Source organism: Scardinius erythrophthalmus (assembly GCF_964197995.2).
Source record: "Scardinius erythrophthalmus genome assembly, chromosome: 17".
NCBI classification, from domain to species: Eukaryota; Metazoa; Chordata; class Actinopteri; order Cypriniformes; family Leuciscidae; genus Scardinius; species Scardinius erythrophthalmus.
In genome coordinates this window covers 18,502,447-18,526,535 of record NC_138237.1, presented here as the reverse complement: position 1 = coordinate 18,526,535, position 24,089 = coordinate 18,502,447, and the positions used below count along the sequence as shown (strand labels likewise).

At 38.5% G+C, this 24,089-nt stretch overlaps 2 protein-coding genes across 6 annotated transcripts; one reads left to right on the top strand and one right to left on the bottom strand.

The window, feature by feature from the left end:
- The first annotated feature begins 197 nt into the window (after positions 1-197).
- On the top strand, positions 198-15,795 carry polq (polymerase (DNA directed), theta). Its single transcript, XM_081391875.1, has 32 exons — positions 198-708; positions 1,046-1,148; positions 1,236-1,893; positions 2,193-2,375; positions 2,728-2,858; positions 3,063-3,219; positions 3,298-3,406; positions 3,502-3,715; positions 3,812-3,953; positions 4,042-4,188; positions 4,746-4,958; positions 6,950-7,092; positions 7,177-7,375; positions 7,477-7,619; positions 7,717-7,910; positions 8,001-8,125; positions 8,397-8,640; positions 8,972-11,625; positions 11,718-11,858; positions 12,006-12,193; positions 12,312-12,552; positions 12,846-13,039; positions 13,162-13,290; positions 13,378-13,552; positions 13,633-13,750; positions 13,861-13,979; positions 14,108-14,292; positions 14,758-14,869; positions 14,948-15,072; positions 15,147-15,288; positions 15,359-15,462; positions 15,559-15,795. The coding sequence occupies exons 1-32, from the start codon at positions 647-649 to the stop codon at positions 15,670-15,672; spliced, it is 7,908 nt and encodes a 2,635-aa protein (XP_081248001.1). The 5' UTR covers positions 198-646; the 3' UTR covers positions 15,673-15,795.
- An 87-nt stretch (positions 15,796-15,882) lies between these two features.
- birc2 (baculoviral IAP repeat containing 2) lies at positions 15,883-24,046 on the bottom strand. Of its 5 annotated transcripts, XM_081391873.1 has the most exons (10): positions 22,825-22,881; positions 19,482-19,570; positions 18,024-18,992; positions 17,827-17,926; positions 17,671-17,749; positions 17,536-17,584; positions 16,934-17,176; positions 16,599-16,853; positions 16,311-16,352; positions 15,883-16,168 (listed from the first exon to the last, which is right to left on the bottom strand). In XM_081391873.1, the coding sequence occupies exons 3-10, from the start codon at positions 18,946-18,948 to the stop codon at positions 15,975-15,977; spliced, it is 1,887 nt and encodes a 628-aa protein (XP_081247999.1). In that variant the 5' UTR covers positions 18,949-18,992; positions 19,482-19,570; positions 22,825-22,881; the 3' UTR covers positions 15,883-15,974. The 5 variants fall into 5 exon arrangements, with proteins under 5 accessions (XP_081247999.1, XP_081247998.1, XP_081247996.1 ...); XM_081391872.1 differs by lacking the exons at positions 19,482-19,570; positions 22,825-22,881 and adding an exon at positions 23,866-24,046; XM_081391870.1 differs by lacking the exons at positions 16,311-16,352; positions 22,825-22,881 and adding an exon at positions 23,852-23,981.
- Between the last annotated feature and the right edge of the window lie 43 nt (positions 24,047-24,089).

Sequence of the window (24,089 nt, the reverse complement as noted above, 5' to 3'; positions counted from 1 at the left end):
CACGAGCCGTGCCGAGAACGGATCGTTCATTCAAAATATTCATTCAAAAAACGATTTGTTCACGAACGAATCACCACTAAACAAGAATGTAATAAAAAATAAAAAATAAAAAATTACATCCGCACTTTTTAAGTTACATTATATTATTTTGAGAGTTTTGTTAAAGCTAAAACGATGTAATATTGTGTAATATCTTTATACAGTCACTGGAGGAATCAACAACACTGTAGACGTGTTTCCCCCGGACAACTGTGAGAAAACACCGCGGGCTCTTTGATTTGGTTGTTTGTTGTTTTCCTTTACCCTGTTATGATTTCTTAGAACTGTTATTAAATATGCATTTACACAAACGTATTTTAAATGGCTGAAATGAAATGACAAATGAAATATTACTCTTTTTAATGGTTTGCGATGGTGTTATGTAAATAATTCGTAATAATAAGGAAATCTGAAATATGTCAGCTCAACTGGCTGGAATCACGAGAGAAATGCCAGATTCAATAACCTGAGTTTGTCTATGTGGAGCGACGAGAGGTAGCAAGACAACAGCTACCGTAACAAAATATTGATTTGACTTTTTAATTTTTATTCGACCAAAGCATTGTATGTGAAGGCATTAGTTTACAGCCATTTCATTTTTTATGTGATGACTACTTCAACGACAAGAAAGATTTATTTGGGACAGCATCGTATTGTAAAGACAAAAGGGTAAGATGTCATTGTGCTTCTATTGATTTTGTACGTTTCTGTGGTTATGTTTACAAACTTGGCTGACATGGAGCTTTGAATGGTTCACTGTTTAATTTCAACCCTTAGAAGAACTTTGTTTAATGTAACGTACACAAATAAATAAGTGAGACATTGTTTGAGTGCCCATTGAAAACATTGGTGTTTAAATAACAGAACTATTTATTATTGAGTTTCTAGATAAATGTAACATTTTTCCTCAGAATGAGAAACAACAGCTTGTTTGCACTTTTGTAAATTGTTTTGTCAGTTGTGAAATGAAAATACTGTTGTCACTAACTTTTAGTTTTTCATGTAGCTTAGTTCTTGCAGATGAAAAACCATCACATGGACAATCAAGTCACCTGCAGGCATGTTCCTCTGCAACAGATATATCTGAGAAGAGATGTAATGAGCCAAATGTATGTTTTTAATTATTTTATTTAATAATATTACACTGATAATCTTTGTTACATTAAGTGTAAAAATTAACATTATTTTTTTAAAAGCAAATGCAGAATAAGCAATGGATGCCAGGAGACTCCACTCTGGCTATGGATGAGGATCTTTTACAAGCCATTGATGAACTGGGTCCAGAAGTCTTGAAATTCAAGAAAGATGAAAATATTCAACATTCAACTGAATCGGCATCACTTAAGAAAAACTGTGACTTGCCACAAAATATATGTGAGCAGAAAGTACAAAATGCAGAAAATATCAGCCCTTCAAGTCCAGGGTCAGCGTGGTCACCATCAGAGCGCAAAAGAACCAGAACACAAGCCAAAAAAGAGAATGACTGGAGGGATTTGGCTCAAAAGCTTTTGTTCAGTGAAACCAAAAAGACTGAAGCAGGAGGACGGGCCCGTGGCCGTGAGTTGAAATGTGATAGGGAATATTCTTCACCTCAAAAGATCCTGAACTCCATGAAAAAAAAATCTAAAGTAGCAAATGACAAGCAAAAGTTAAAGTTCAGAAGACATGCCAGCCCAAATGACTCCGTTAGTACCTCCAACGATTACATTTTGTTCAGTCCGTCACATATGGCTGCTGCTAAAGAGCGATCCATGTTGCAGAAGAGACCAATGAAAAACCTTTCGGTCTCTGTGCTGACCCCTCCTCCTGGACTGGATCTTAGTGTCCTCGGTGATGCTACACTTCCAGCTGCAGGTACATAGAATTATCCACTATTGCACTGATCACTGTTTTATCACCATTTGGTTAAGTGATTTAAATATTCAGATTTTAACTTTTTGGAAGCATATTTTGTAATACTATAAATGTCTTTCCTGTCACTTTTTATCAATTTAATTTGTCCTGGCTGAGTAAAAGTATTACTTTATTTTAAAAAAAAAGAAAGTTACTTACTCCAAACTTTAGAACCGTTTAAGTTTGAGTGGCATTTTACTCTTCAAAACTATAATTATTGCATAATAATAATATTTAATAATAATAATAATCCCAAACAGCAGAAAGCATCCATATGGGACGTCCCGCCAATCAGTCAGACAAGCTTATGCTCTCCAGTTGGGGTCTCCCTAAGCCTGTTCTGGAAAAGTACCAGAGTCTTGGCGTTCAGAGGATGTTTGAGTGGCAGGCTGAGTGTCTGACCTTGGGCAAAGTCTTGGAGGGCCAGAACCTGGTGTATTCTGGTAAATAACTGTTTTTTCTTCTTCTTGTTGGCCATAAAATGCTTTATTTGTCCTTAATCCTATTCTCCTAGGAACCAGCTGGACCTGCATCAAATACAAAATATATGAAGAGTTCAGATGCAAAAGCCTCTGAGTGCCATCTGAAATTTTCTTCTAGAATGATAATTTTTATCAAGCTCGTATATTTAAGTTCAGTAATTTCACTTAAATGACAATTTCAGATGGCACTTAGAGGCTTTTGCATCTGAACTCTTCATATACTACTTGTAGTTATATGCTATTTTTCTAGAATATCTGTAATTATGTGATATTTTTTTCCCAGTTTTAAACATTTTAAATGTTCTTTTTTTAGCTCCAACCAGTGCAGGGAAAACTTTGGTTTCTGAGTTGCTAATCTTGAAGAGAGTTTTGGAAACAAGACAGAAGGCCATGTTCATTCTTCCTTTCGTGTCTGTGGCTCGAGAGAAGATGTTTTATCTACAGGTTGGTTTCCTTTTCTTGAGTGCATATATAATTGTCAACTATGTCAGTTGGCCCACTAATCATTTATTGTATTTTTCTTCAACTATGACTGTAGTACTGTATGCAGCATGTACATCTATTTCTGAAGTTAATACATCTGACAGTCTACATCTTGGATTTTTGTTGATGAGATTTGCTAATATTATACTTGCCATTTTCACCCAGAATGTATTTCAGGAGGCAGGGGTCAGAGTGGAGGGGTATATGGGTAACACTTCAGCAGCTGGTGGGTTTTCAGCTCTGGATGTCGCTATTTGCACAATAGAGAAAGCTAATGGACTCATCAACAGGCTCATTGAAGAAGACAAATTGGATCTACTTGGTAAAATAATGACCTTTCCTTACCTATTAACCTTCTGTCAGGTACTCTTATAAAAGTAAATGTTCGCCCAAATTGCAGGAATTGTTGTGGTCGATGAGCTGCACATGCTTGGGGACTCTGGTCGTGGATATCTGTTGGAACTTTTGCTGACGAAAATCCAATACATTGCCCAAAAAAACTCAGCAAGGTATGTCATAATGTAATGTAAAATTCCTTCAGCAATGGTCCTGATAATCATCATCTAGATTTTATGGTGAAGGTCAACATCTTCTGTATTTTAAGGGACTCTGGTCAAAGTACCTCTCCTGGTGTCCAAATTATTGGTATGAGTGCTACGCTGCCAAACTTGGACCTTCTTGCCCGCTGGTTGAATGCTGAGCTGTATAGTACTAACTATCGTCCTGTGCCATTGATGGAGTGGGTCAAGATTGGCACAAATGTCTATGACGGATCTCTGAACCTGGTCAGACAGTTCAGCCCAGCTCTTCCAGTTAAGGTCTGAGTTTGACATATTTGTTGGCATATTCATAAACTCTACTAGCTAATGTTTGGATATGAATAGTATTATATAAGATGTTTTTTCCATCCATAGGGAGATGATGACCACATTGTCAGCCTCTGCTTTGAGACAGTGCGGGACGGACACTCTGCACTTCTGTTCTGCCCTTCAAAGAACTGGTGTGAGAAACTAGCAGATACCATTGGAAGAGAGTTTTACAATCTTCATCACAAAGGTTTACAGATATTTTTGGATATTTGGAATTTGTAGATATTTTACTATTGAGATAATGTATTTTGCTTTAACAATGTTTGCGTTTACAGAAATGCAGTCAGGCTCTGGAGTGCAAAGTATATCCCTGAAGCAGGACGGTCTCCAGGATGTAGTAGCGCAGCTCAAGCGCACTCCTGCAGGATTAGACCAGGTCCTTCAGCGGACTGTTCCCTGGGGGGTGGCCTTCCACCATGCAGGTACATGTGCTTTAAAGGGATAGTTCACCCAAAAATTAAAATTCTGTCATCATTTACTCTCCCTCAAGTTGTTCCAAACCTGTATGACTTTCTTTCTTCTGCTGAACACAAAAGAAGATATTTTGAAGAAAGTCGGTAACCAAACGACTGATGGACCCTATTGACTTCCATAGTAGGAAAAAAAAATACTATGGATGTCAATGGGGACCAGCAACTGTTTAATTACCAACCTTCTTTAAAATATCTTCTTTTGTGTTTAGCAGAAGAAAGGAAATCATACAGGTTTGGAACAACTTGAGGGAGAGTAAATGATGACAGAATTTTCATTTTTGGGTGAACTATCCCTTTAATGCTAAACTTACATTGATTTAATTGAAGTAAATACACATTTTTTAAAAGTTTTTCTAAACCTTTATTAACCATTATTTCAGTTTTAAAAAAGTTTTACAAAACGATGAAACAAAATTAAATAAAAATAAAATAAAGTGTAAAAAGTGTTTGTTTGTTTTTTTTAAAGATGAGGACATTCCGTAAAACCCTTGAAAACTTTGTTTCAGGTTTGACGTTCGATGAGCGGGATATTCTGGAAGGAGCTTTTCGTCAAGGCTACATTAGGGTGTTAGCGGCCACCTCCACATTGTCGTCTGGTGTGAATCTGCCCGCTCGACGTGTGATTATCAGAACTCCTGTTTTCAATGGTCATTTGCTGGACATCCTGACCTATAAGCAGATGGTGGGAAGGGCAGGCCGTAAAGGAGTGGACACCATGGGTGAGTGCTACAGATTTATTAAATTGCATTTATATATTATATTATATTATATTTTTGTATAATATTACATTATAACGTATTATAATATATACACTCAACCAGTGTTGTGTGTAATGCATTTCTAAGTTATTAATTACTGTAATTTAATTACTTCTAGGGCCCTATCTTGCACCCAGCGCAATTGACTTTGTACACCGACGCATGTATCATTCCTATTTTGCACCCGCGCAAAGCGCGCTTTTCCCTCCACAGAAGCACGTCGGTTAATTAAGAAATACACTTGCGCTCCCCGGGGCGGTTCAGCGCAAAGAGGAGGCGTGTTCCAGCGCAAACGTTCCTTCATGCTATTTTGCAGGTTTAGAAAACAATTGCGCCACTAACCAGGAAAAAATTGTTTAAAGTCAGTGGCGCGTTGCGCATGTTATTCATAAGCTATTTTAAGGGCGCATGCTTGGCCATAATCAATGTAGCGTGTGCACAACGCGCACTTTGATTCTCTCATCTACACAGAAGCAGCAGTTTTCATTTTTGCAAATCATACATTATTAAGATAGATAGATAGATAGATAGATAGATAATTTATTATAAAAGCATACATCTAGCTTACACATTTACCCAAATTATCATACGCCTTTTTAACCGAAGTTAATTTGGGTGTGTTTCTCCATCCCCAACGTCCCTGACGGCTGTGAACCGCTCCTGGTGCGCGCCTGGCAAATCCGCCGAATCCGCTTTAGAACAAACGCGTCTGCTCTTAAAGGGAATGTGAGATGACGCTCTGATTGGTTTATTTCACGTTACGCCCAAACCACACCTATGAATAATGAAGCTACTTCAGACCAACCCATTTTAGATTTGCGCCTGGCGCAAGAGTCATTTATCCCGCCGGGAAAATAGCAACAGCGCCAAGACCCGCCCACAGTTACTTGCGCTTTGCGCTTTGACACTTGCCAGGGGCGTAATTTGTGGGGGGGTTAGGGGGGAGATAACCCCCCCAATATTTAAATCTATGCATTACAACCCCCTCAATATGTATACCATGATCACATGAAAAAAATGCAGAACCCAAACTTCAACCCCCCCAATGTTCAAACCAAATCTACGCCCTTGACACTTGCGTTTCAGATCGTTAAAATAGGGCCCCAAATGTAATTGCATTAAATACTGTATTAGACTATAGAAAACATATATAAAACAATAGTGAGTTTAACATCAAAATGTAACATCTAATGATAAAATGTATGTTTTTAATGTAACCATCTCCCTTTAAATACTCAGGTCAATTCACAAATAATTTATGCAGTTTTGCATTATTTATTTGAAAGAATTAAAAGAGCAGTTTTCATGTCTATCCTTGTATTGTTCAACTGGTCGAGGTTGATATGGGATTAAAAAAATTATTAATAAGAAATAAAAATACTTTTTAGAGTGAGTAGTTAGTACAGTAATCCAATTGCACTGTTGAAGATGTAATTAGTAGCTAGTAATTAATTACTTTTTTTAACTTACCCAACACTGCACTCAACATACAGTTCAAGGACACATTAAATTGATCAAAAGTAACAGTAAAGACTTACTTTGTTACAGAATATTTCTGTTTCAAATAAATCCTGTTCTTTGGAATTTCTATCATCAAAATGTTCAGAAAAAAAATGTATCACTGAAAATATAAAGAAGCAAGTCTGCCTTTTTAAAAACTTTTGAACAGTAGTGTATATGAAACGTGTGTGTATATATATATTATTTGGTGTGTGTGTGTGTATATATATATATATATATATATATATATATATATATATATATATATATATATATAGTTTTTTTCAGGATCCTTTAATGAATAAAAAACAGAAAGAACAACATCAATATGAAATATAAATCTTTTGTAACATAAGTGTCTTACATATCTATATATATAGATAGATAGATAGATAGAGAAAGAAAATAAATGAGAGTTATTAGTGATGTAATGATCTATGTGTGTTACTCAGGTGAGAGTGTGTTGGTCTGTAAAGAGGCTGAACGTGCAAAGGGGACGAGCCTTATCCAGGGCTCTCTCAGGCCTATCAGCAGCTGCCTGGTGAAGCAAGAGGGAGAGGGCGTCACTACCAGCATGCTCAGGGCCATCCTGGAGGTATGATGGTCTTGCTCCTCATAGTTTGTTGTATGAAACTGTCTTGGGTGAGTATGTACAGGATTTTATTTCATTACTTTGAAGATCATCGTTGGAGGAGTTGCCAGCTCACCACAGGATGTGAGGATGTATGCTTCCTGCACTCTGCTGGCAACCAGCATGGCAACGGAACAGCCACATCAGGAAGGAGCTGAATCAGAAACTCGAAGCAAAGGAGCTATTGAGGCCTGCATAGAGTGGCTGATGGACAACGAGTTCATACATATACAGAAGGAGGGAGATGGTAACAAAACTAAGGATATGAAAAAAAAAACAGACAATATTTTTGTGTGGTGTGTGATGGATGTTGACATTTTGATCATTTGATAATTGTCTGTCTCACAGTGGAGAGGTACTGCCCCACGCATCTGGGTTCTGCGACTCTGTCCTCATCTTTATCACCCCCAGAAGCCCTGGGGATTTTTGCAGATCTTCAGAGAGCAATGAAAGGATTTGTGTTGGAAAATGATCTCCATATACTCTACCAGGTAGACAAAACACTTCAGTTTATCATAGTTAAAGAACAGTTAGGTTCTTAATATAAAAATATGGGTTATTAACAAAATCATGCCATGCATTTCTAAGATAACACCTGTGTATGTGGACTGGACGACAATAGACTGGTACCAGTTCTTCTGTTTGTGGGAGCAACTACCTTCTGCGATGAAGCGGGTGGCTGAGATGGTGGGCATTCAAGAAGGTTTCCTGGCCCGTTCTGTTAGTGGCAAATTAATTGCTAAAACAGAGAAGCAACGAAGACAAATGGCCATTCACAAACGGTGTTGTATTTTTTGAATTTTGAGTCCTTCATCTAATTACTGTTTACAGTTAAGTAGCAGTATGTTAATGTGTACATTTTTGTCATGCAGTTTTTTCACAACATTAGTTCTCCTTGACCTGGTAAGCGAAGAACCACTTGGAGCTGTTGCAAAGAAGTATGGCTGTAGCCGAGGACAGCTTCAGTCACTTCAGCAGTCTGCCTCAACATATGCAGGTACATTGATGCAGGCATAGCTATGGAAGCTCGATTCTGAGTCACAGTTAAAATATACATCATTGAGATAAAAAATTAAATAGGAAGTGAGATCAAGTTTTAAAAAAGAAATACATTATAACAATATTTTTACATATTTATGTATTATTATAGAAAATAATTCATTATAATAAGCGAAAAATAAAGTTGCAGTTACTTTTTTTACACTGAGGCTTACATGCTTACAGTATGAGATTAATGGCAAAGTAAAAAATTTGACAATTTTTTCCAGGTATGGTTACGGTCTTCTGTAACCGTCTCGGTTGGCACAACCTAGAGCTGCTTCTGTCCCAGTTCCAGAGTCGTCTGAGTTTTGGAGTCCAGAGGGAGTTGTGTGATCTGGTTCGTATTTCTTTACTAAACGCCTCGAGGGCACGTACACTCTACAGCTCTGGACTTGTCACTGTGGCAGAGTTGGCCAGAGCTGATGTTGCAGAGGTGGAGAAGGCCCTCAGGAAAGCTATCCCTTTCAAAAGGTAATGAAACGTTGCCGTCATCGAACAGTCAATTTAAGTTAATCTTTAAAATCACAAAAAATTTAATAACACTGTTAAATATAATCTGTAGGAAATATCTTTCGGGAATATCCATGTTTCATACGGTACATTACAATGTTGGTATGCCTAAATTCACTTGTAGCTTTTAAAATGACAGATTTTTAGTGTTTTATTTTTTATTTAGTTGGGTGTTAAACTATCTTGTTTTGGTTGGCATCAATAACATGAAAATAATGATCAGTTTATCGTTTTGGCCAAAATGTTAATACTGGTTCATTAAGTCATACAGTGTTAATTTGAATCTCTGTAGCTCCAGGCAGGCGGTGGATGAGAGCGAGGTGGAGGCTCAAGAACGCAAGAACATGCGCTGCATCTGGGTCAGTGGGAAAAAGGCCTTGACTGAAAGGGAAGCTGCTCAGCAGATCGTGGCTGAGGCCCGTCTGCTCCTCCAGCAGGATTTGGCTCTTCTTGGGGTGGAATGGAACCCAGCTTCCCTCTCAACAAAGATCCAGCCAGATTCCCGTTCCCCTGAGGAATCATCCAACACAAAACCTCTACAGTCCACGTCAAGGGACCCAGAACATGAAGAGGATGAAAATGTAAATCCGAATGGGGCCGAACAGATGTTGGTGGATAAAAGTGCTGACATTAGTTCCCATCCTCCTTTGAGGCCATTAGAGTTCACTACAAGTTCAGAAAAAACAATAGATATTGTTGTATCATCTGCCGAGTGTCAGCCTGCTAAGAACTGTGAACAGCAATCAAGTGTACTGCATAAAGTTCTCAAATCAATAAATGCCAAAGATAAGGGCTGTCAGAATAACCAGACAGCTGAGTCATCGGATTGTTCTTCAAAATCACTTCAAAGGAGCTCCGGACATAATTCCTGTCTAAAAAGTACCTGCATCGCTGGCAGTGACGAACATTGTGTTAGTCCAGTTTCAAAACGCAGAAGGATGAATGTTACAGATGTTGAAGCAGTACCCACAGTCAATGGAGCAAAAATGGCAACTCAGATCGCAAAAAACCCTAAACTAATGTCAAAAGCTGAAGAGCTTTGCTCTTATGAACCTGAAACTGACTGTAGAATAGATAGAGACAAGATGAAACTCCAGTCTTCAATTGCTGAACTGAACCATGACTTTGAGTCAAAAACAATTTCTCACTCATGTGTTCCATTACAGGAAGGGGAAGTCACAAATGTCACTGCAGTCCCCTCAGGTAGGGGAAAGAAGTGCACATCTAAAACAAAACATTCAAATCAGAGTACAAAAGAGGTTTACCATGAAACTCAAAATGAAAAGCGAGAAACTGTTAGAGAAACTGTCACAGTTCTCTCTGTGAGAGAAACTCACAGTTTCAGGAAATTCAACAGCAGAATTGAGAATGAAGGTGGCTTACACGTGAACACCAAAGTTAAAAATGATTTAGCACGTCATTCTGAAAGGCTCAGCTCCCCTGACTTGTACACAAATGGATTGGAAGAGTTTGGTGATAGTTTTCAACTCGATACACAGACTGAGAAAATGCTTCAAGGGGATGAATTTTCACATGGCAATTGTAATTTAAACATTCTCAAAGTCAATAAACAGGACAATTATGTTGATTCAGCAAGTAAGATGAAAGTTGTCAGTCAGTCATGTTTCCTGGAAAATGAGAATCATGCATCTAAAAAACAAAACAAAGACCCAGTTGAATGTTTATCATCTCATGAGAATGGCCCGCCCACCGAAGGCAGACCAAAATATAACATCTCACTTACTGACAGCCAGTTGGAGAATATTTTAAATTACAGTAACCAAGTTGCTGAAGAAGAATCAAATGTAAATAAACCTGCTGAGCAAGGGGAAAATCATGAGTCCTCTGATCATATTACTGACAATAGCTTCAACCGGAGCAGCAGCTTTCTGTTTGACAGTCTCTATGACAACTCCATCTTGGACGCCATGGAGGAGGCAGCAATGGATCGAGAGAACAAGGAAGAGCAGGTGATTGAAGCACATGCTAACTCAAATGGCTCTTCTCCAGAACTCATTCCGGAGAGGAGAGATCTTGTGTCAACTGAGGATCAGGAAGCAATCCAATGGGGCGAATCATCTTTCAACCTTTCAGAATGGGGAGATTCACTTCTTATTGGAGAGCAGTATCTTGATAAAATGAACAACGTTGTCAAGGCTTGTGATGGCCCAAGATTGGGCGCAGAGAAGCCCGGCTATACAGATGACATTGTGTCTGAACTACATGTATCACAAAACAATGAGCCTCATCCAAAAGTTTCATCTGAAAGACGTCAATTAAACCGCTCATCATTTCACATCAGCCCAGGAATGCAGGACATTTTTGATAAATGGTCTGATCAGTTTTCAACCTTATCTGAGCCTCTAGGGCAGTCAAATTCAACTGTAGTGGAACCAAATGCAGCTGCTGTTCTTGTCGAAAAAGCTGTCTCCCTAATAACAAACTATGAGAGTGAGCAGAGAGGTCTAAGAAGCGTAAGAACTGAAGATGTTGTGGTAGTCCAGGCCAAACCAGTGACACCGAATGACGTTGTTCCTCCCACACCAGTTTCTGAACCAGTAACACCACGGGTCAGAATGACCACCTCATCTGTACAATCACCTCTTAATGTCACCAAGAACAGGTCCGGACTGGATCCAAATTCTAAGTCCAGTAACCAGAAAGATTATCAATCTTGTTTGAGGAGAAACTCAGCATCAGAGTTAGACAAGTCTCAGGCTGATGAGGGCTTTACAAGACTTTCTCAGTGTCCACCATTACCTGCTTCTAACTCCTGCAGTCCAGAAACATTTTCCATAATCGATGTGGCAAGCGATAAAAGGCTTTTCCAAACATTTGTAAAGGAGTGGAAAACAAAGGACAGATTTTCTCTTGCTGTTGCCTGTGAGAGGATAGACAGAACCTCAATGCAACCTGATACCGTTATAGGTGGAAAATTCAAAAAACGTAAGATGTTTTGATGAAATTTGTTTTCCTATATTTTTTAGTATTTTAATATACATATAAGTTTATAAACTTGTGTAATCCTATGTTTGAAGCTACTACCCCAATGAGGAACAAAAGAAAAGATGGCTTCCTTCTGAAAGGATATGAGGATCTTGTTGTCATTGGCATGTCTGTATGCTGGGGTGCAAAAGATGCTTATTTTGTATCTCTACAACAGGAGCTGTCAGGCACAGGTATGAAACATGTGATTGTAATTGTAAACTTTGTGGACTAAGGACTAAATTTAATAAACCTTTACAAATTTACCAACTTCAGGAAACCTGCTCGATTGAATGCTGCTATCCCCAAACCTAATGCTACTCTTGTCTTTCCCCAAACAGATATAAGTGCCAGTTTAGCTCCACCGCCTCTTGATGAGACTCTTACAGTTGAGGAGCGACTCAAGCAAATTCAGTGCTGCTTGGAAAAAGAATCGAGTGTGATAGTCACTTATGACTTTATTCAACTCTACAAGACACTTATCCTGGCGTGTGAGCTTGCTATGCGTGGCACATTTGAAGACCCAAAGGTTGAATGGAATAGAGTACAATTTTCTATGCCCTCCATCTTTTTAATTATTGAAATCACAAAGATGGATCTGATAGGGTAGGATGTCTAACTACATTCACTTATTTGTCCTTCAATAGATTGCATGTTGGCTTCTGGATTCAAGCTCCAAAGAGTGCACCCTCCACAACATGGTGTCCAGCTTCACTACTGAGGATCTCCCGATGTTGGAAGCAATTAGTCCTGGTCAGGGTGTGCAGAGTTTAGGGATCTATGGAGATGCCAGTCACCCGGGACGTTATAGAGCTGCTGTTGAGTCCGTTTTGGTCTTCAGGGTCATGACGCAACTCAACTGTCTTCTTGAAAAGGATGGTTTCTTGGGTAGCCAACGTCATTTTAGCAATTTGATTTGTCTATATCAGGGGTATCCAATCCTGCTGCTGGAAGGCCAATGTCCTGCAGAGTTTAGCTCCAAATAGCCCCTAAACACTTGCTTAGAAATTTTAGTAATCCTGAAAACCTTGATTAGCTGGTTCAGATGTGTTTAATTAGGATTGGGACTAAATTCTGCAGGGATAGTGGCCCTTCAGTGGCAGGTTTGGACACCACAGGTCTTTGTTCAAGTTAGTGATATAGATACTAATTATTTCATGTCATGTTCTTTTCATTGCCAGATTCATTCAAGAAAGTGGAGATGCCCACCCAATACTGCCTGGCATTGTTGGAGCTGAATGGAATTGGGTTTAGTGTTGCTGAATGTGAGGCTCAGAAACATGTGATGCAAGCCAAGCTAAGTGCTCTTGAATCCCAAGCCTATCAGCTTGCAGGACATAGCTTCTCTCTGACCAGTCCAGAAGATGTTGCAGAGGTTATTATCCTTCTCGCCACTCAAAATAATAAAACCCCTATACATTTTCCCACAAAAAAAATCATTATCCTGTGTAAAAAAAAACTAAAAACTTCTATAATCCTCCATTTCAACTGTTACAGGTGTTGTTTCTTGAGTTGAAGCTTCCTCCCAATGGAGATTTAAATGCTCCAAAGAATAAGAAGTCACTGGGCTACACTAGAAGACCGGGAGCCCGTATCAAACTTTCTAAACAGTTCAGCACAACCAAGGTACATTTCATAGTCTCAGATTTTTCTAACATTTAAATCTGTGGCATGTATGCACTTCCTAAATTCACTCTTTTCTTGTTTCACCAGGATGTTTTAGAAAAGCTCAAGCCATTGCATCAGTTACCAGGTGTTATTCTTGAGTGGAGGAGGATCACGAATGCTTTGACAAAAGTGGTTTTCCCCTTGCAAAGAGAGAAGAAGTGGCACCCACATCTGAAGATGGACAGAATTCACCCAATCTCACAGTCACACACTGCCACAGGTGTGAAGCATGAAGAAATAACCTTTGAACTTTATGCGTGCGTCTTCTCGGGACAGTATTTTAATGCTTTTCTCACATAGGGCGTGTGAGCTTCACTGAACCAAACATTCAGAATGTCCCAAAAGATTTTGAAATTCAGATGCCAACACTTATAGAAGAAAGTCAACCATCACAGAATAATGGTGCAAGCAAGACGTGGTACGGTCTTACATTGTTACATTATTTTAAGTAACAAAAATACATACATGTCCAGCATTACACATTTAAAACATATTTATTTGTATGATATGTTTATTTATTGATTTCAGGGGGAAACGATCAAAGATAAACCAGCGATTGGCACCCCTTTTAAAAGTGTCAGACAAATCACCAGATAAAGGAATGCCATTTTCTGTCAGCATGAGGCATGCTTTTGTTCCATTTTCAGGTTTGAAACTTTATTGACGAGGGGTCTGGGTCAAGAAAGCATAATTTAAAGGGACACCTGTTTGCTTATATAAAATGATTCATGCCACATTAACACTCCCTCTGTTTTAATCTTATACACATCTTCAGGAGGTCTGATCCTGGCTGCTGACTACTCACAGTTGGAGCTTCGCATCTTGGCTCACCTGTCCCGAGACAGACGGCTCCTCCATGTGCTCAACAGTGGTGCAGATGTGTTTAAAAGCATAGCAGCTGAGTGGAAAATGGTGGAGCCTGCTTCGGTTGATGATAATATGAGGCAACAGGCCAAACAGGTTTGCTACATTTTAATTTACTTACTGTACATACATGTACATGTACATACAGATCATTAAGTCTTTCAAAAAGTATCTCTTTTTAATGTAAAAGACTATAGAGTAGTCACTATTTGAATCACTTGCAACTGCTAATTGAAATTTTGGTAACACTTTAGTTTAGGGTCCAATTCTCACTATTAACTAGTTGTTTATTAGCATGCATATTACTAGGATATTGGCTGTTTTTTAGTACTTATAAAGCACATATTAATGCCTTATTCTGCATAACCTTATTCTACATCCCTTAATCCCACCCAATACCTAAACTTAACTGCCTTACTTGCTATTAATAAGCAGTAATTAGGAGTTTAATGATGAAAAAGTGGTAGTTAATAGTGAGAATTGGACCTGAACCTAAACTAACTAAAGTGTGACCCGAAATTTTATTGGTTGTCACTGAAATTGTAACATTTTTGTTAACAGATTTGTTATGGAATAATCTATGGCATGGGAGCAAAGTCACTTGGAGAGCAAATGGGCATTGAGGAAAATGATGCTGCCTGTTACATCGAGACGTTTAAATCCAGATACACCGGTAATTGACAATGTACGATTTCTTTCTGGTCAAAAAAAGCTGTAATGATAATAACAGCATCATTTCTTACATCTTAAGGCATACAGAACTTTCTGCGTGAAACTGTGCAGAAGTGTGGGAAAAATGGTTACGTGAAGACATTACTCGGAAGGAAGCGTTTCTTGCCTGGAATAAAGGACTCAAATGTCTACATAAAGTCTCACGTAAGTCTTCATGAGCCTGCCATTCGAATATATCTGGTGTGGAATAAGAGTTTAATTTTGATCCTATATTTTAGGCAGAACGACAGGCAGTGAACACAACCGTGCAGGGCTCTGCCGCTGACATTGTGAAATTAGCAACCATCAACATCCAGCGCAGACTGGAAGCAGCGTTTCCGGGAGTGCCCACATCACATCAGCACCCTCTAGTTAAATCGGGTATGACCCACTTCATATTATAGCATTTTCACTTTTAAATGTGGGATGCGAATTGAATATGTTTTTTCAGGTGGTCGACACAGAAATCAGTTCAGACCGTCTCGAGGAGGCTATTTTATACTTCAGCTGCATGATGAACTCATCTATGAGGTTGCAGAGGAAGATGTCATTCAGGTAATTAAGACTATTCTTTCTGAACAATGCATTTACTATGGAATATAAAAAAAGCTCAATGGTGACAAGTCAAATTGTATTTTATTTTTTTTACAGGTTGCTCAGATTATGAAGCGAGAAATGGAGTGTGTTGTAAAATTATATGTAAAGCTTAGAGTTAAAGTCAAAGTGGGTCCAAGCTGGGGTAACCTTCAAGACCTGGACATATAAAACAAGTCATCTACTGTTTATGATTGTTTTATTTTAATTAATTGTTAAAACACTAAATGTGCAGATGTGTTTTTTATATATGCTGTAAATATTTTTAATCTAAAATAAAATTCAACAGAGGCTAATAAGAACTTGTGTAAAACTTGAAATGCAAACGTTTTTGTACATTTGTCCAAAACGTTAAAAAGATCAAACGTAACACATTTGTTTGGGTATTTTTATTCAGTAAGTTAAATGTAAATTTGCAAATCCAACGTTTACAAGTAACTTCTGTTACTGGTATGATGGATATCTTTATCACTTTATGATAGGAAAGTACGGACAGTGCCTTTGACCAATCCTCTACATATGGGGCACTTGCGCAGAGAAGGCGCACATTCTTTGCACACAACTAGGTGACCACAGGGGATGAAGACAATGTTCACTTCCTTATCCATGCAAACTTTGCATGTGCGCTCCTCTTGAAGTCTTCTTAACTGTTCCTCCATAGGCAAGTCTGTGAACATGATGGACATTGTTAATTGCTTTAAACAAACTCTCTGTTTCAGAGTGGGATCTAACTGATTTTCTTAGTGTGATGGCTAGAGATAAAAAAGGGGTAAAATCAAAAGAAAACCTTTTCTCATGTTTGAATATACCTGAAAGATCTTGACTCGGTGATGCAGCTTCATTTGTCTGGGCTGAAATTGCAGTAAGAACAAAAAAATAAAAATTGGTTGTCAATATAATGTAGTGATATGTTTGATGTGGATTTGTCCCTGCTCATTTTAAGATCTTTATAAATGGCATCACCTTTTTTTTTTCTTTTCTTTTTTAAGTGATTCAAGTGTTCCTATCTACTGGCCGTGCAGTTTCACACAGACTAACGACATGTAACACTGAAAATTCACACACTTTTTCTCATTTCTGATTCAAATATCGCATACCCATCAGTTCTCTCAGCAGGTAGACATCATTCTTCTTGATCCAGTTGCGGAAAACCTCTGCTGCTGCATTTCCTTTCGACAGGACTAACTCAATGAGCTGCCCTGTCTGCTGCTTGACTGTAGTGCAGTTCCGAATAATGTCATACTCTTTCTGTGAGATGACGTTCTCCTCTAGAAGATGGTCCATTAAGCTCTGCACACTTTTTAGGCGCTGTGACAAGGCAAGATGATGTTTCTTAAGAAAAGTAAAACCATCTGTAAAGAAACAATAAGAGTTAATTCAATTGAATAAAAACGTTTGAGTCATGAGACCCAATCTTATTCTGTAAAAATACCTGATGCCATTTCCTCAGCAAGAAGCTCTCGCTCCTCCTCTCTCTTCTCATCTTCTGCACTTAGTAAATCAGACACCAACTCTTGAACGGTTTTGTAATTTTCTCCACTTGCGAGAATTTTGCTCTGAACAGTTTGCTTCACCAGGCCACGCTCAAATCCCATCTCTAAAGCAGACTTCACCACAGGATTGTTCATCATCACCGCATCTTCTGAACGGTCTTCTCCAGGACCCAGGTGTACAACTACACATGCGTAAAAAAAAAAAAAATCATATTCAATTGAGATGAACATTCTTTTAATATTAATATTGACATAATATTATGTCAGTATTAATGTAATAAAAGTTACACAGGCAGTTAAAATAACTCAAATGTTGATCTCGTCAATGAAATTTGACTAAATTTAGAATCTACTTTAGTCAAAGTAAACTTGACTAAAATTAATGAATATAAAACAGCATGAAATGCTAAATTTCAAGGATATGTTCAAAGACAAAACACTTTTAAAAAAATTGTCACTGGTGGTAAGCCTAATTATACAGTGTAATTTATATGGAGAATGAGCATCACGTGTAAATCCAAATCACTAGAAAACAACTTACCAGGTGGATCAACAAATTCTCTTGAGTTGCTGTCTCCATTAGTCAATAGCTGTAAGACATGTGAACTAGGTAAGATATCCATCAGTTTGCATCATTTCGTTTAAAGAACAAATGATCCCAGAATTTCTCATATACCTGTTCAAATAGTCTTGGAAATCTTGCTTGAATCTGATGAACAAACTCTTGGCCCTTTTCTTGCAACAGGTATTCACATCTAGAAGAACATAAATGCATAATTAATATAATGCCATCAATGGACAGAAAACGACTCCAAAAGCCTCTTTTATTTACCTTGGAAACCACTTAGCATGTTCTACCCATGGATCATCACCAGACTCCCAACATCTGAGTCCACCATCACAACAAAAGCACTTCACGTCATCATTACGACCTACCGAAACGGAAATAAATGTGAGCATGTTAGCATGAGCATCTAAGCACTAAAATTAGACCTTGAATGACTTTAATAATATGACCAAGGCTCTTACCAACATAGTAAAAACCAGCTTTAGCCAATTGGTCTGGTCGAACAGGTATTCTTGAGGGCCAGTTGACAAATGTGAGCAACCTTTCTTCACACTGTTGCATTGCCGAGTTAGATACATTGGAAAGGCCGCCACCAGATAAAGGTACATTATCTGCACGGTCACCTCGAACGAAGCGGCAGTTGGGGTAATGCCTCTGGTGCTCTGATACTGCACGATCTCCCGGTTCCCAGTTGCTAAGCTGGCCCCCACAACTGAAGCAAGCCACTCTGTCGCCCTGGCCAAGGTAGTAGAAACCAGCTTTGGCAAGCTCGGCTGGAGTTACTGTAGCAAGAGTCCAATTCTGAAAGGTGTCAAGGCGTTCCTGTTCCCGACGCATGCCAGGATTGTGACAAGCCGGAGGTCGCTGGTGAGACATATCCTCCACTCCACGGGAGGAAATGGGACTGGAGGGGGCCAGGTTGCTGAATCCCATGTTTAAGTAACCCACCTGCTCCTCCGTTTGGCCTGAAACGGATGCCGTGGTGGTCGACGTTACGGCTGTCGCAGGGGCGGAAAGCTGTAGGATGGCTACGTTGCGAAGCGGGGAAAAGGCAGAGTGAGAGGACGACAGGAGGTTTGCGGTGGCGGGTAAACTCTGGATGAAGCTGCAGTTGGGAGAGAGCTGTTTGTGGCGCTCGGCAGGGCAGTCGCCGGACTGCCAGCTGTCGGCCGTCACATTGCAGCGGAAACACTGGACACGATCGCCCACTCCGGTGTAATAAAACCCTGCTCGCGCAAGACTCCTCTCTGTCACTGCCGCAGTGGTGGGGAACTTGGCATACGTTGATATACGAAAGAGTTCAGAAGAATTATCATATTGTAAATCCGCAGGGGAGCTGTTGCGACACAAACCACGAAGGAAAGCGCTGTTTTGTAGAATTTCCATTTGAAAAAAAAGAGAAAGAAAGGGATGTCCAGCAGAGAGAAAGGCTTGATTGTAATACCCTGTGTGCGTGCAGAGAATGAACTATGTGAGCAAGACAAACAAGATTACATAAACATTTAACCCCTTGAGAAAAAACTAAAAATCCAAATTCCTCATCAGTCATGTTCTTTACAACATGACTTAACCACAGGGGACAAAACTGGGTTTCTTCACAGAACTGGTGACATGTGCCTTGAACTAAAACTCCATGAACATAACGTCATGCATAACGCAAGCTTGGTTAGATGAACAAGATGAGTCGTATAAAATCCCTCCACGGCAGCTTTTAAGACTCATCCTGGGTCACTAAGAAATACACCAAAGCTACACTGAACAAAACACATTTTTAAATGAAAAATGGTGGTTACTTTGGAGCGTAACATATGGTGAATAAGAAATCTAACATAAAAATGTGACCACAGGGTGTGTCCATTCAAGCCTTTCTCTCTGCTGGATATCCCATGACTAGTGTCTAGTCGTCCATGACAGAACACATAATCTTATTAAAAAATGTAATGAACTCCTGAACAGATAGAAGGTCGACGTAGGGGGTATGTCCTTCCTCCCTCTATGATGCAGGAATCTGAAAATAACACAGAGAACAGGTCTAAATTAATGTCTTGAATTTCCCAAAAGACATGAAGGGTAGAGTTAAACTTTTCTATCAGGGGTTTTCAGCAGGACTCTACAAATCACAAATGAAAATCTAATAATAAATAAGTTAAGTCAGAATGAAACTGAACTTGTCTTTCAAGTTAGTCATCTAATTTTTTACTTGGTCCTAAGGTAGATTCAAAGAGTATAGAAGCCCAAGAGGCGAAACTCTGTTGTGTTATGGGTAACAGTCTGTAGATGGCGCTGCCGAGGCGCGTCCGCCATTATGGACTGAAAGCTGCTGAAATCGTTAGCGCCAGTCAATGGCAAAATCCATTTTAGTAGGTGTTTATAGTTCATGTGTGCACTTGCTAGATTGCACATCTTTTTTGTACCTTTCCGCCTGTAATAGGACATTCATAGATTATTTTTCTTGCCATTGAAACGTTCACTGTGTAAAATATTAACTGTCTTTAGAAATGTTCATTTATTAAAAAAAAATTCAAATCATATATATAGTGATGTTCACTAATTTCAAAATCAACATTTGAATAAATATCTTATTACTTATATCTAATTACTGTGTGTCTGCCTATAGACAAGCCTATATTATTTCATGAATTTCTGTTGGTCATATAACAAGGAAAATGCATAAAGAAACATATATATTGATAGATTAAAGTTTTGCAGTAATTTTAGAATTGTATCTTTGCTAACCGTAAGTGGTAGACTAATGAAGCCGATTCGGTGGGGATACCCTTACTAAAAAGTACTAAGGAATCTTATAGTAGGCCTATATATTTTTTTAATGTTTTCATATTTATAGTATTTTGGGACAAAATATTATAGTAATCTTATAGGAATACTATAGTAATTTGGGACATACTAAATAAGTACGATAAGACTACTATAGCAGCTTAAAAATATTATAGAGGTATTACAGAACATCACAGAAGTATGTTATGTTCTGTAATACCTCTATAATATCCTAGAGCCACTATAGTATTTCTATAGTAGTCTTATAGTACTTCTATAGTAATATTTTGTCCCAAAATACTATTTTCCTAACCAACACATATACGTATATTTTCTGTCATTTAACGTCATTTAACGTCGGTCATCCTCATTAATGCATTTTAAATTGTTTTCATATTTAGATATGACGGCCATAAAAAATTAAGCTATGTTAAGTTTGTGTTATGTTAAGTTTTTCAGTGCCATAAGCTGATTTCACGCAGCCGTTATTTTGAAATCGAAAGCGAGGCTCCGGTGGGAAGAAAACCGGAAGTGTCGCCTTTAACCATAGGAGAGTCTTGAATGCGATGGCGTATTGTTGTGTTTAATGATGTTGTGTCAATTCTAAAACTGTACATACATTTCTTTAATACTTTAGACTATATACAGTGAAATTCATTTATAAATAAAATATTTTTTATATAATTCAGAAGGTAAAAAAAGAAGCAGGAATGAACAATATACATATCCTATATTGGATATTAACATCCAAAAGTGTAAATCGCAGCAGCAGCTTCAGGTTGGTAGTCCAAAGGCATTGTTGTTTATCTTTACTTCCGGGTTTTTTCCCACCGGAGCCTCACTTTCGATTTCAAAATGGCGGCTGCGTGAAATCAGCGTATTGACTCCCATTATTTCTCGCCATTTTCCTTCAGTTTTCAGTCCATAATGGCGGCCGCGCCGTCACGTCATGGGGGCAACTGTTGCTATGGAGCGTTCTATTGAGTTTCGCCTTTTGGGCTTCTATACTCTTTGGTAGATTGGTCTAATTTGAATCCACAAGGTAAGAAAGATTAGCCCTAACTAATTGCTAATTGGCCAGACAAGTTCTTAAAGGGGGGGTGAAATGCTCATTTTCACTCAATCTCCTGTTAATCTGGAGTACCTATAGAGTAATATTGCATTTATTTGCAATATTACTAGGGCAGGGCGCTTTGATGGCGAACCGCTTTCGCTCTCTTGCTCGGGTTTACGAGTGCGCGCGCGCCCGCGATCTTACCGGAGAAGTGCCATTAGGACCCGTATAAGGAAATTCCGCTCTATCTTACGTAAGACAGAGCCATACTCGAAAAAAACTTTCCGAAACTTGTGACAAACCGGAAGGAGTGTTTTTGGAACAAAAATACTCCTTCAAACGTACAACTTAGTTTTTGAAACTTTGTCCATGTTTAGCATGGGAATCCAACTCTTTACCAGTGTAAAAAACTCAATATGCATGAAATAGCATTTAACCCCCCCCCCATGAAATCAAAATTGACCCTTTTTACTTTGTTAGCGCATATTACTAGTCTTGTGGTGAACAATTAATCCGTGCAAGTAAATATTAAAAAAAAAAATTACCATGGTAATCTTTAATCAAAATCTGAAAAGTTACTTCCGGGTCTGGAATGGCGTCTTTTTCTGATGATGTAGGTTTGACGGCTTGGTTTGAAAACGCTTAACCACTCCCCTCAAACCGTTAGTCTGCTATGAGCAGAGATGGAGAGGAGCGCTAGAGTAAAACCCTGCCCTCTGTTCAATATTCCGTTTCACTTGGAAATACGTGGAGAAAAGTCGTTTGCAACTTCCGGTTCACGGGGACACAGTCTTAACTTCATGGCTACTGCCCCCTGGCTGAATTTATCGTTGAAGAGAATAGCGGATAATTCCAGAGTAGACGGGCTCTGATAATTCCTGCTTCTGCAACTGTCACTTCCTCGTTCCTTCCACCTATTAACATATTATAAGTAAGTTACTAAACATAAGAGATTCCTTTACTTATTTTCATTCTCTGACTTCAAATAAGTTTATACAAACTTGGCTTTTATCATAGGTTAATGTTTTATTAACACAAAACCAGTTTTTTTTTTTGTTTTTTTTTTTTAAATCTGATTCATTTCCACTGGATGGCGATGACTCCCACATTCCACCCTTTGTTCTGATTTCCGTGATCTTTGACGTATTCGACTCGAATCAAAAAAGCAAATAACTTGATGTGACTCATCCCACAGACCACAAGTTTCCAACCCATAAGTTACGTGGTAAACCCGGTGAAATCCTGTGCATCGTTGTCACGGAAAAGGCAGTCGTCTCTCTTTTTTTACGCTGCCATTTGCCCAAGTAATTTGGGTGTAATACCAGACCATTTTTTTCCTATTTAAAGGACAAAAACAAGACCTACAACACTTCTAAGATAATCATATCTTGATTTTTGGCCAACGAAGAGTTAAAAAAAAAATACAGACTCACCGATGCTAAGAACAAAATCGAATTTTGTTCAACACCACAAAATGTCCTTTCTTCTCTTCTGTAAGTTACACAGCGGGCGAATTGCGGAAGTGACGTCACACAGTAACCGTCACGCATTTAAAGTATAACAGATCTAATTGTAATAAATATTTCTTAAAATATTTTTTGGGGGGAGAAGTAATCTTCATGTTTGTGTACATAATGGGATGTTCTGCGTCTTGGTTTTCTTGCCAGTGTGAATGTGTGTGTGTGTGTGTGTGAGAGAGAGAGAGAGAGAGAGAGAGAGAGAGAGAGAGAGAGAGAGAGAGAGAGAGAGAGAGAGAGAGAGAGAGAGAGAGAGAGAGAGAGAGAGAGAGAGAGAGAGAGAATACCTACTTTCTTCAGTGGAACACAAAGAAGTTTAGCAGAATGCTGATACTGCTATTTTCCATTTACTGGACGCATACACAGTGACCACGAATTCTCAAGGTCGAGAAAGTAATAAAGCACAATGGTCCCTATGATTTGTGTGCTCTATTCCAAGTGTGAAGAAATGACCAAAATTATAAGCTTATGTGGCAGAAGAGAACATTTTTAGTGAATAACTTGAAATGCTCATTCTTATAAGCATTTTTTTTTGTTCTTTTGGAGCTTAAAATTGGATCACTATTCTGTAGTAAATCTATTTTCATTATATAGAATACAGAACGACATGAGTTGACTAAATGATGACAGATAAAAATGAGAAATATTATTGTGTGAATTATTTCTGTATAATGAAAATTATCAGTGTTTTTAAATAATCACAACCCAGTTTCAGAACGAATCACCAAATAAAGAACATTCAATAAGGTTGACAATAAATTAATGAAACATAAAATAATTTCCCCTGTGATATTTCTTGATTGATTTGTTAATAGACTAATTACATACAATCCTATTTCCCACTCCCATAATAAGGGTGGTATATGGTATGGTCTAACTTGAAATCTTAGGCTGAGCGCAGAGCTTCACCAAACAGTAGTTAGAATATTTAACGTTAACTTACTTTCCAGAGAAAACGAAGGCACAGGAATCAACAGCAAAGTCTTGTTCTAAGTTAGTAGTCATACATAAAGAATTAGGCTTTGCAACAAGTAGTTTTTAAGCTCCACCCAATTTTGTATGGACGTCGTCTTTGGAATCTAGGGGACTTTCCATGAGTGTAGGCAAATAAACCACTAAACATAACAAGATCACTGTGAAAAATAGTCCGGAAGAGAACGAGCGCAGCACTGAAAGGGGGC

Coding starts and splice junctions, on each gene's coding strand:
- polq (XM_081391875.1), top strand. CDS start 647: ATGACTACTTCAACGACAAGAAAGATTTATTTGGGACAGCATCGTATT. Junction 2,859..3,062: donor AGAAGATGTTTTATCTACAG/GTTGGTTTCCTT, acceptor ATTTTCACCCAG/AATGTATTTCAGGAGGCAGG. Junction 15,463..15,558: donor CAGAGGAAGATGTCATTCAG/GTAATTAAGACT, acceptor TTTTTTTTACAG/GTTGCTCAGATTATGAAGCG.
- birc2 (XM_081391870.1), bottom strand. CDS start 23,913: ATGACTACTAACTTAGAACAAGACTTTGCTGTTGATTCCTGTGCCTTC. Junction 17,585..17,670: donor TTCCAAGACTATTTGAACAG/GTATATGAGAAA, acceptor CATGTCTTACAG/CTATTGACTAATGGAGACAG. Junction 17,177..17,535: donor AGAATTTGTTGATCCACCTG/GTAAGTTGTTTT, acceptor ACGCATGTGTAG/TTGTACACCTGGGTCCTGGA.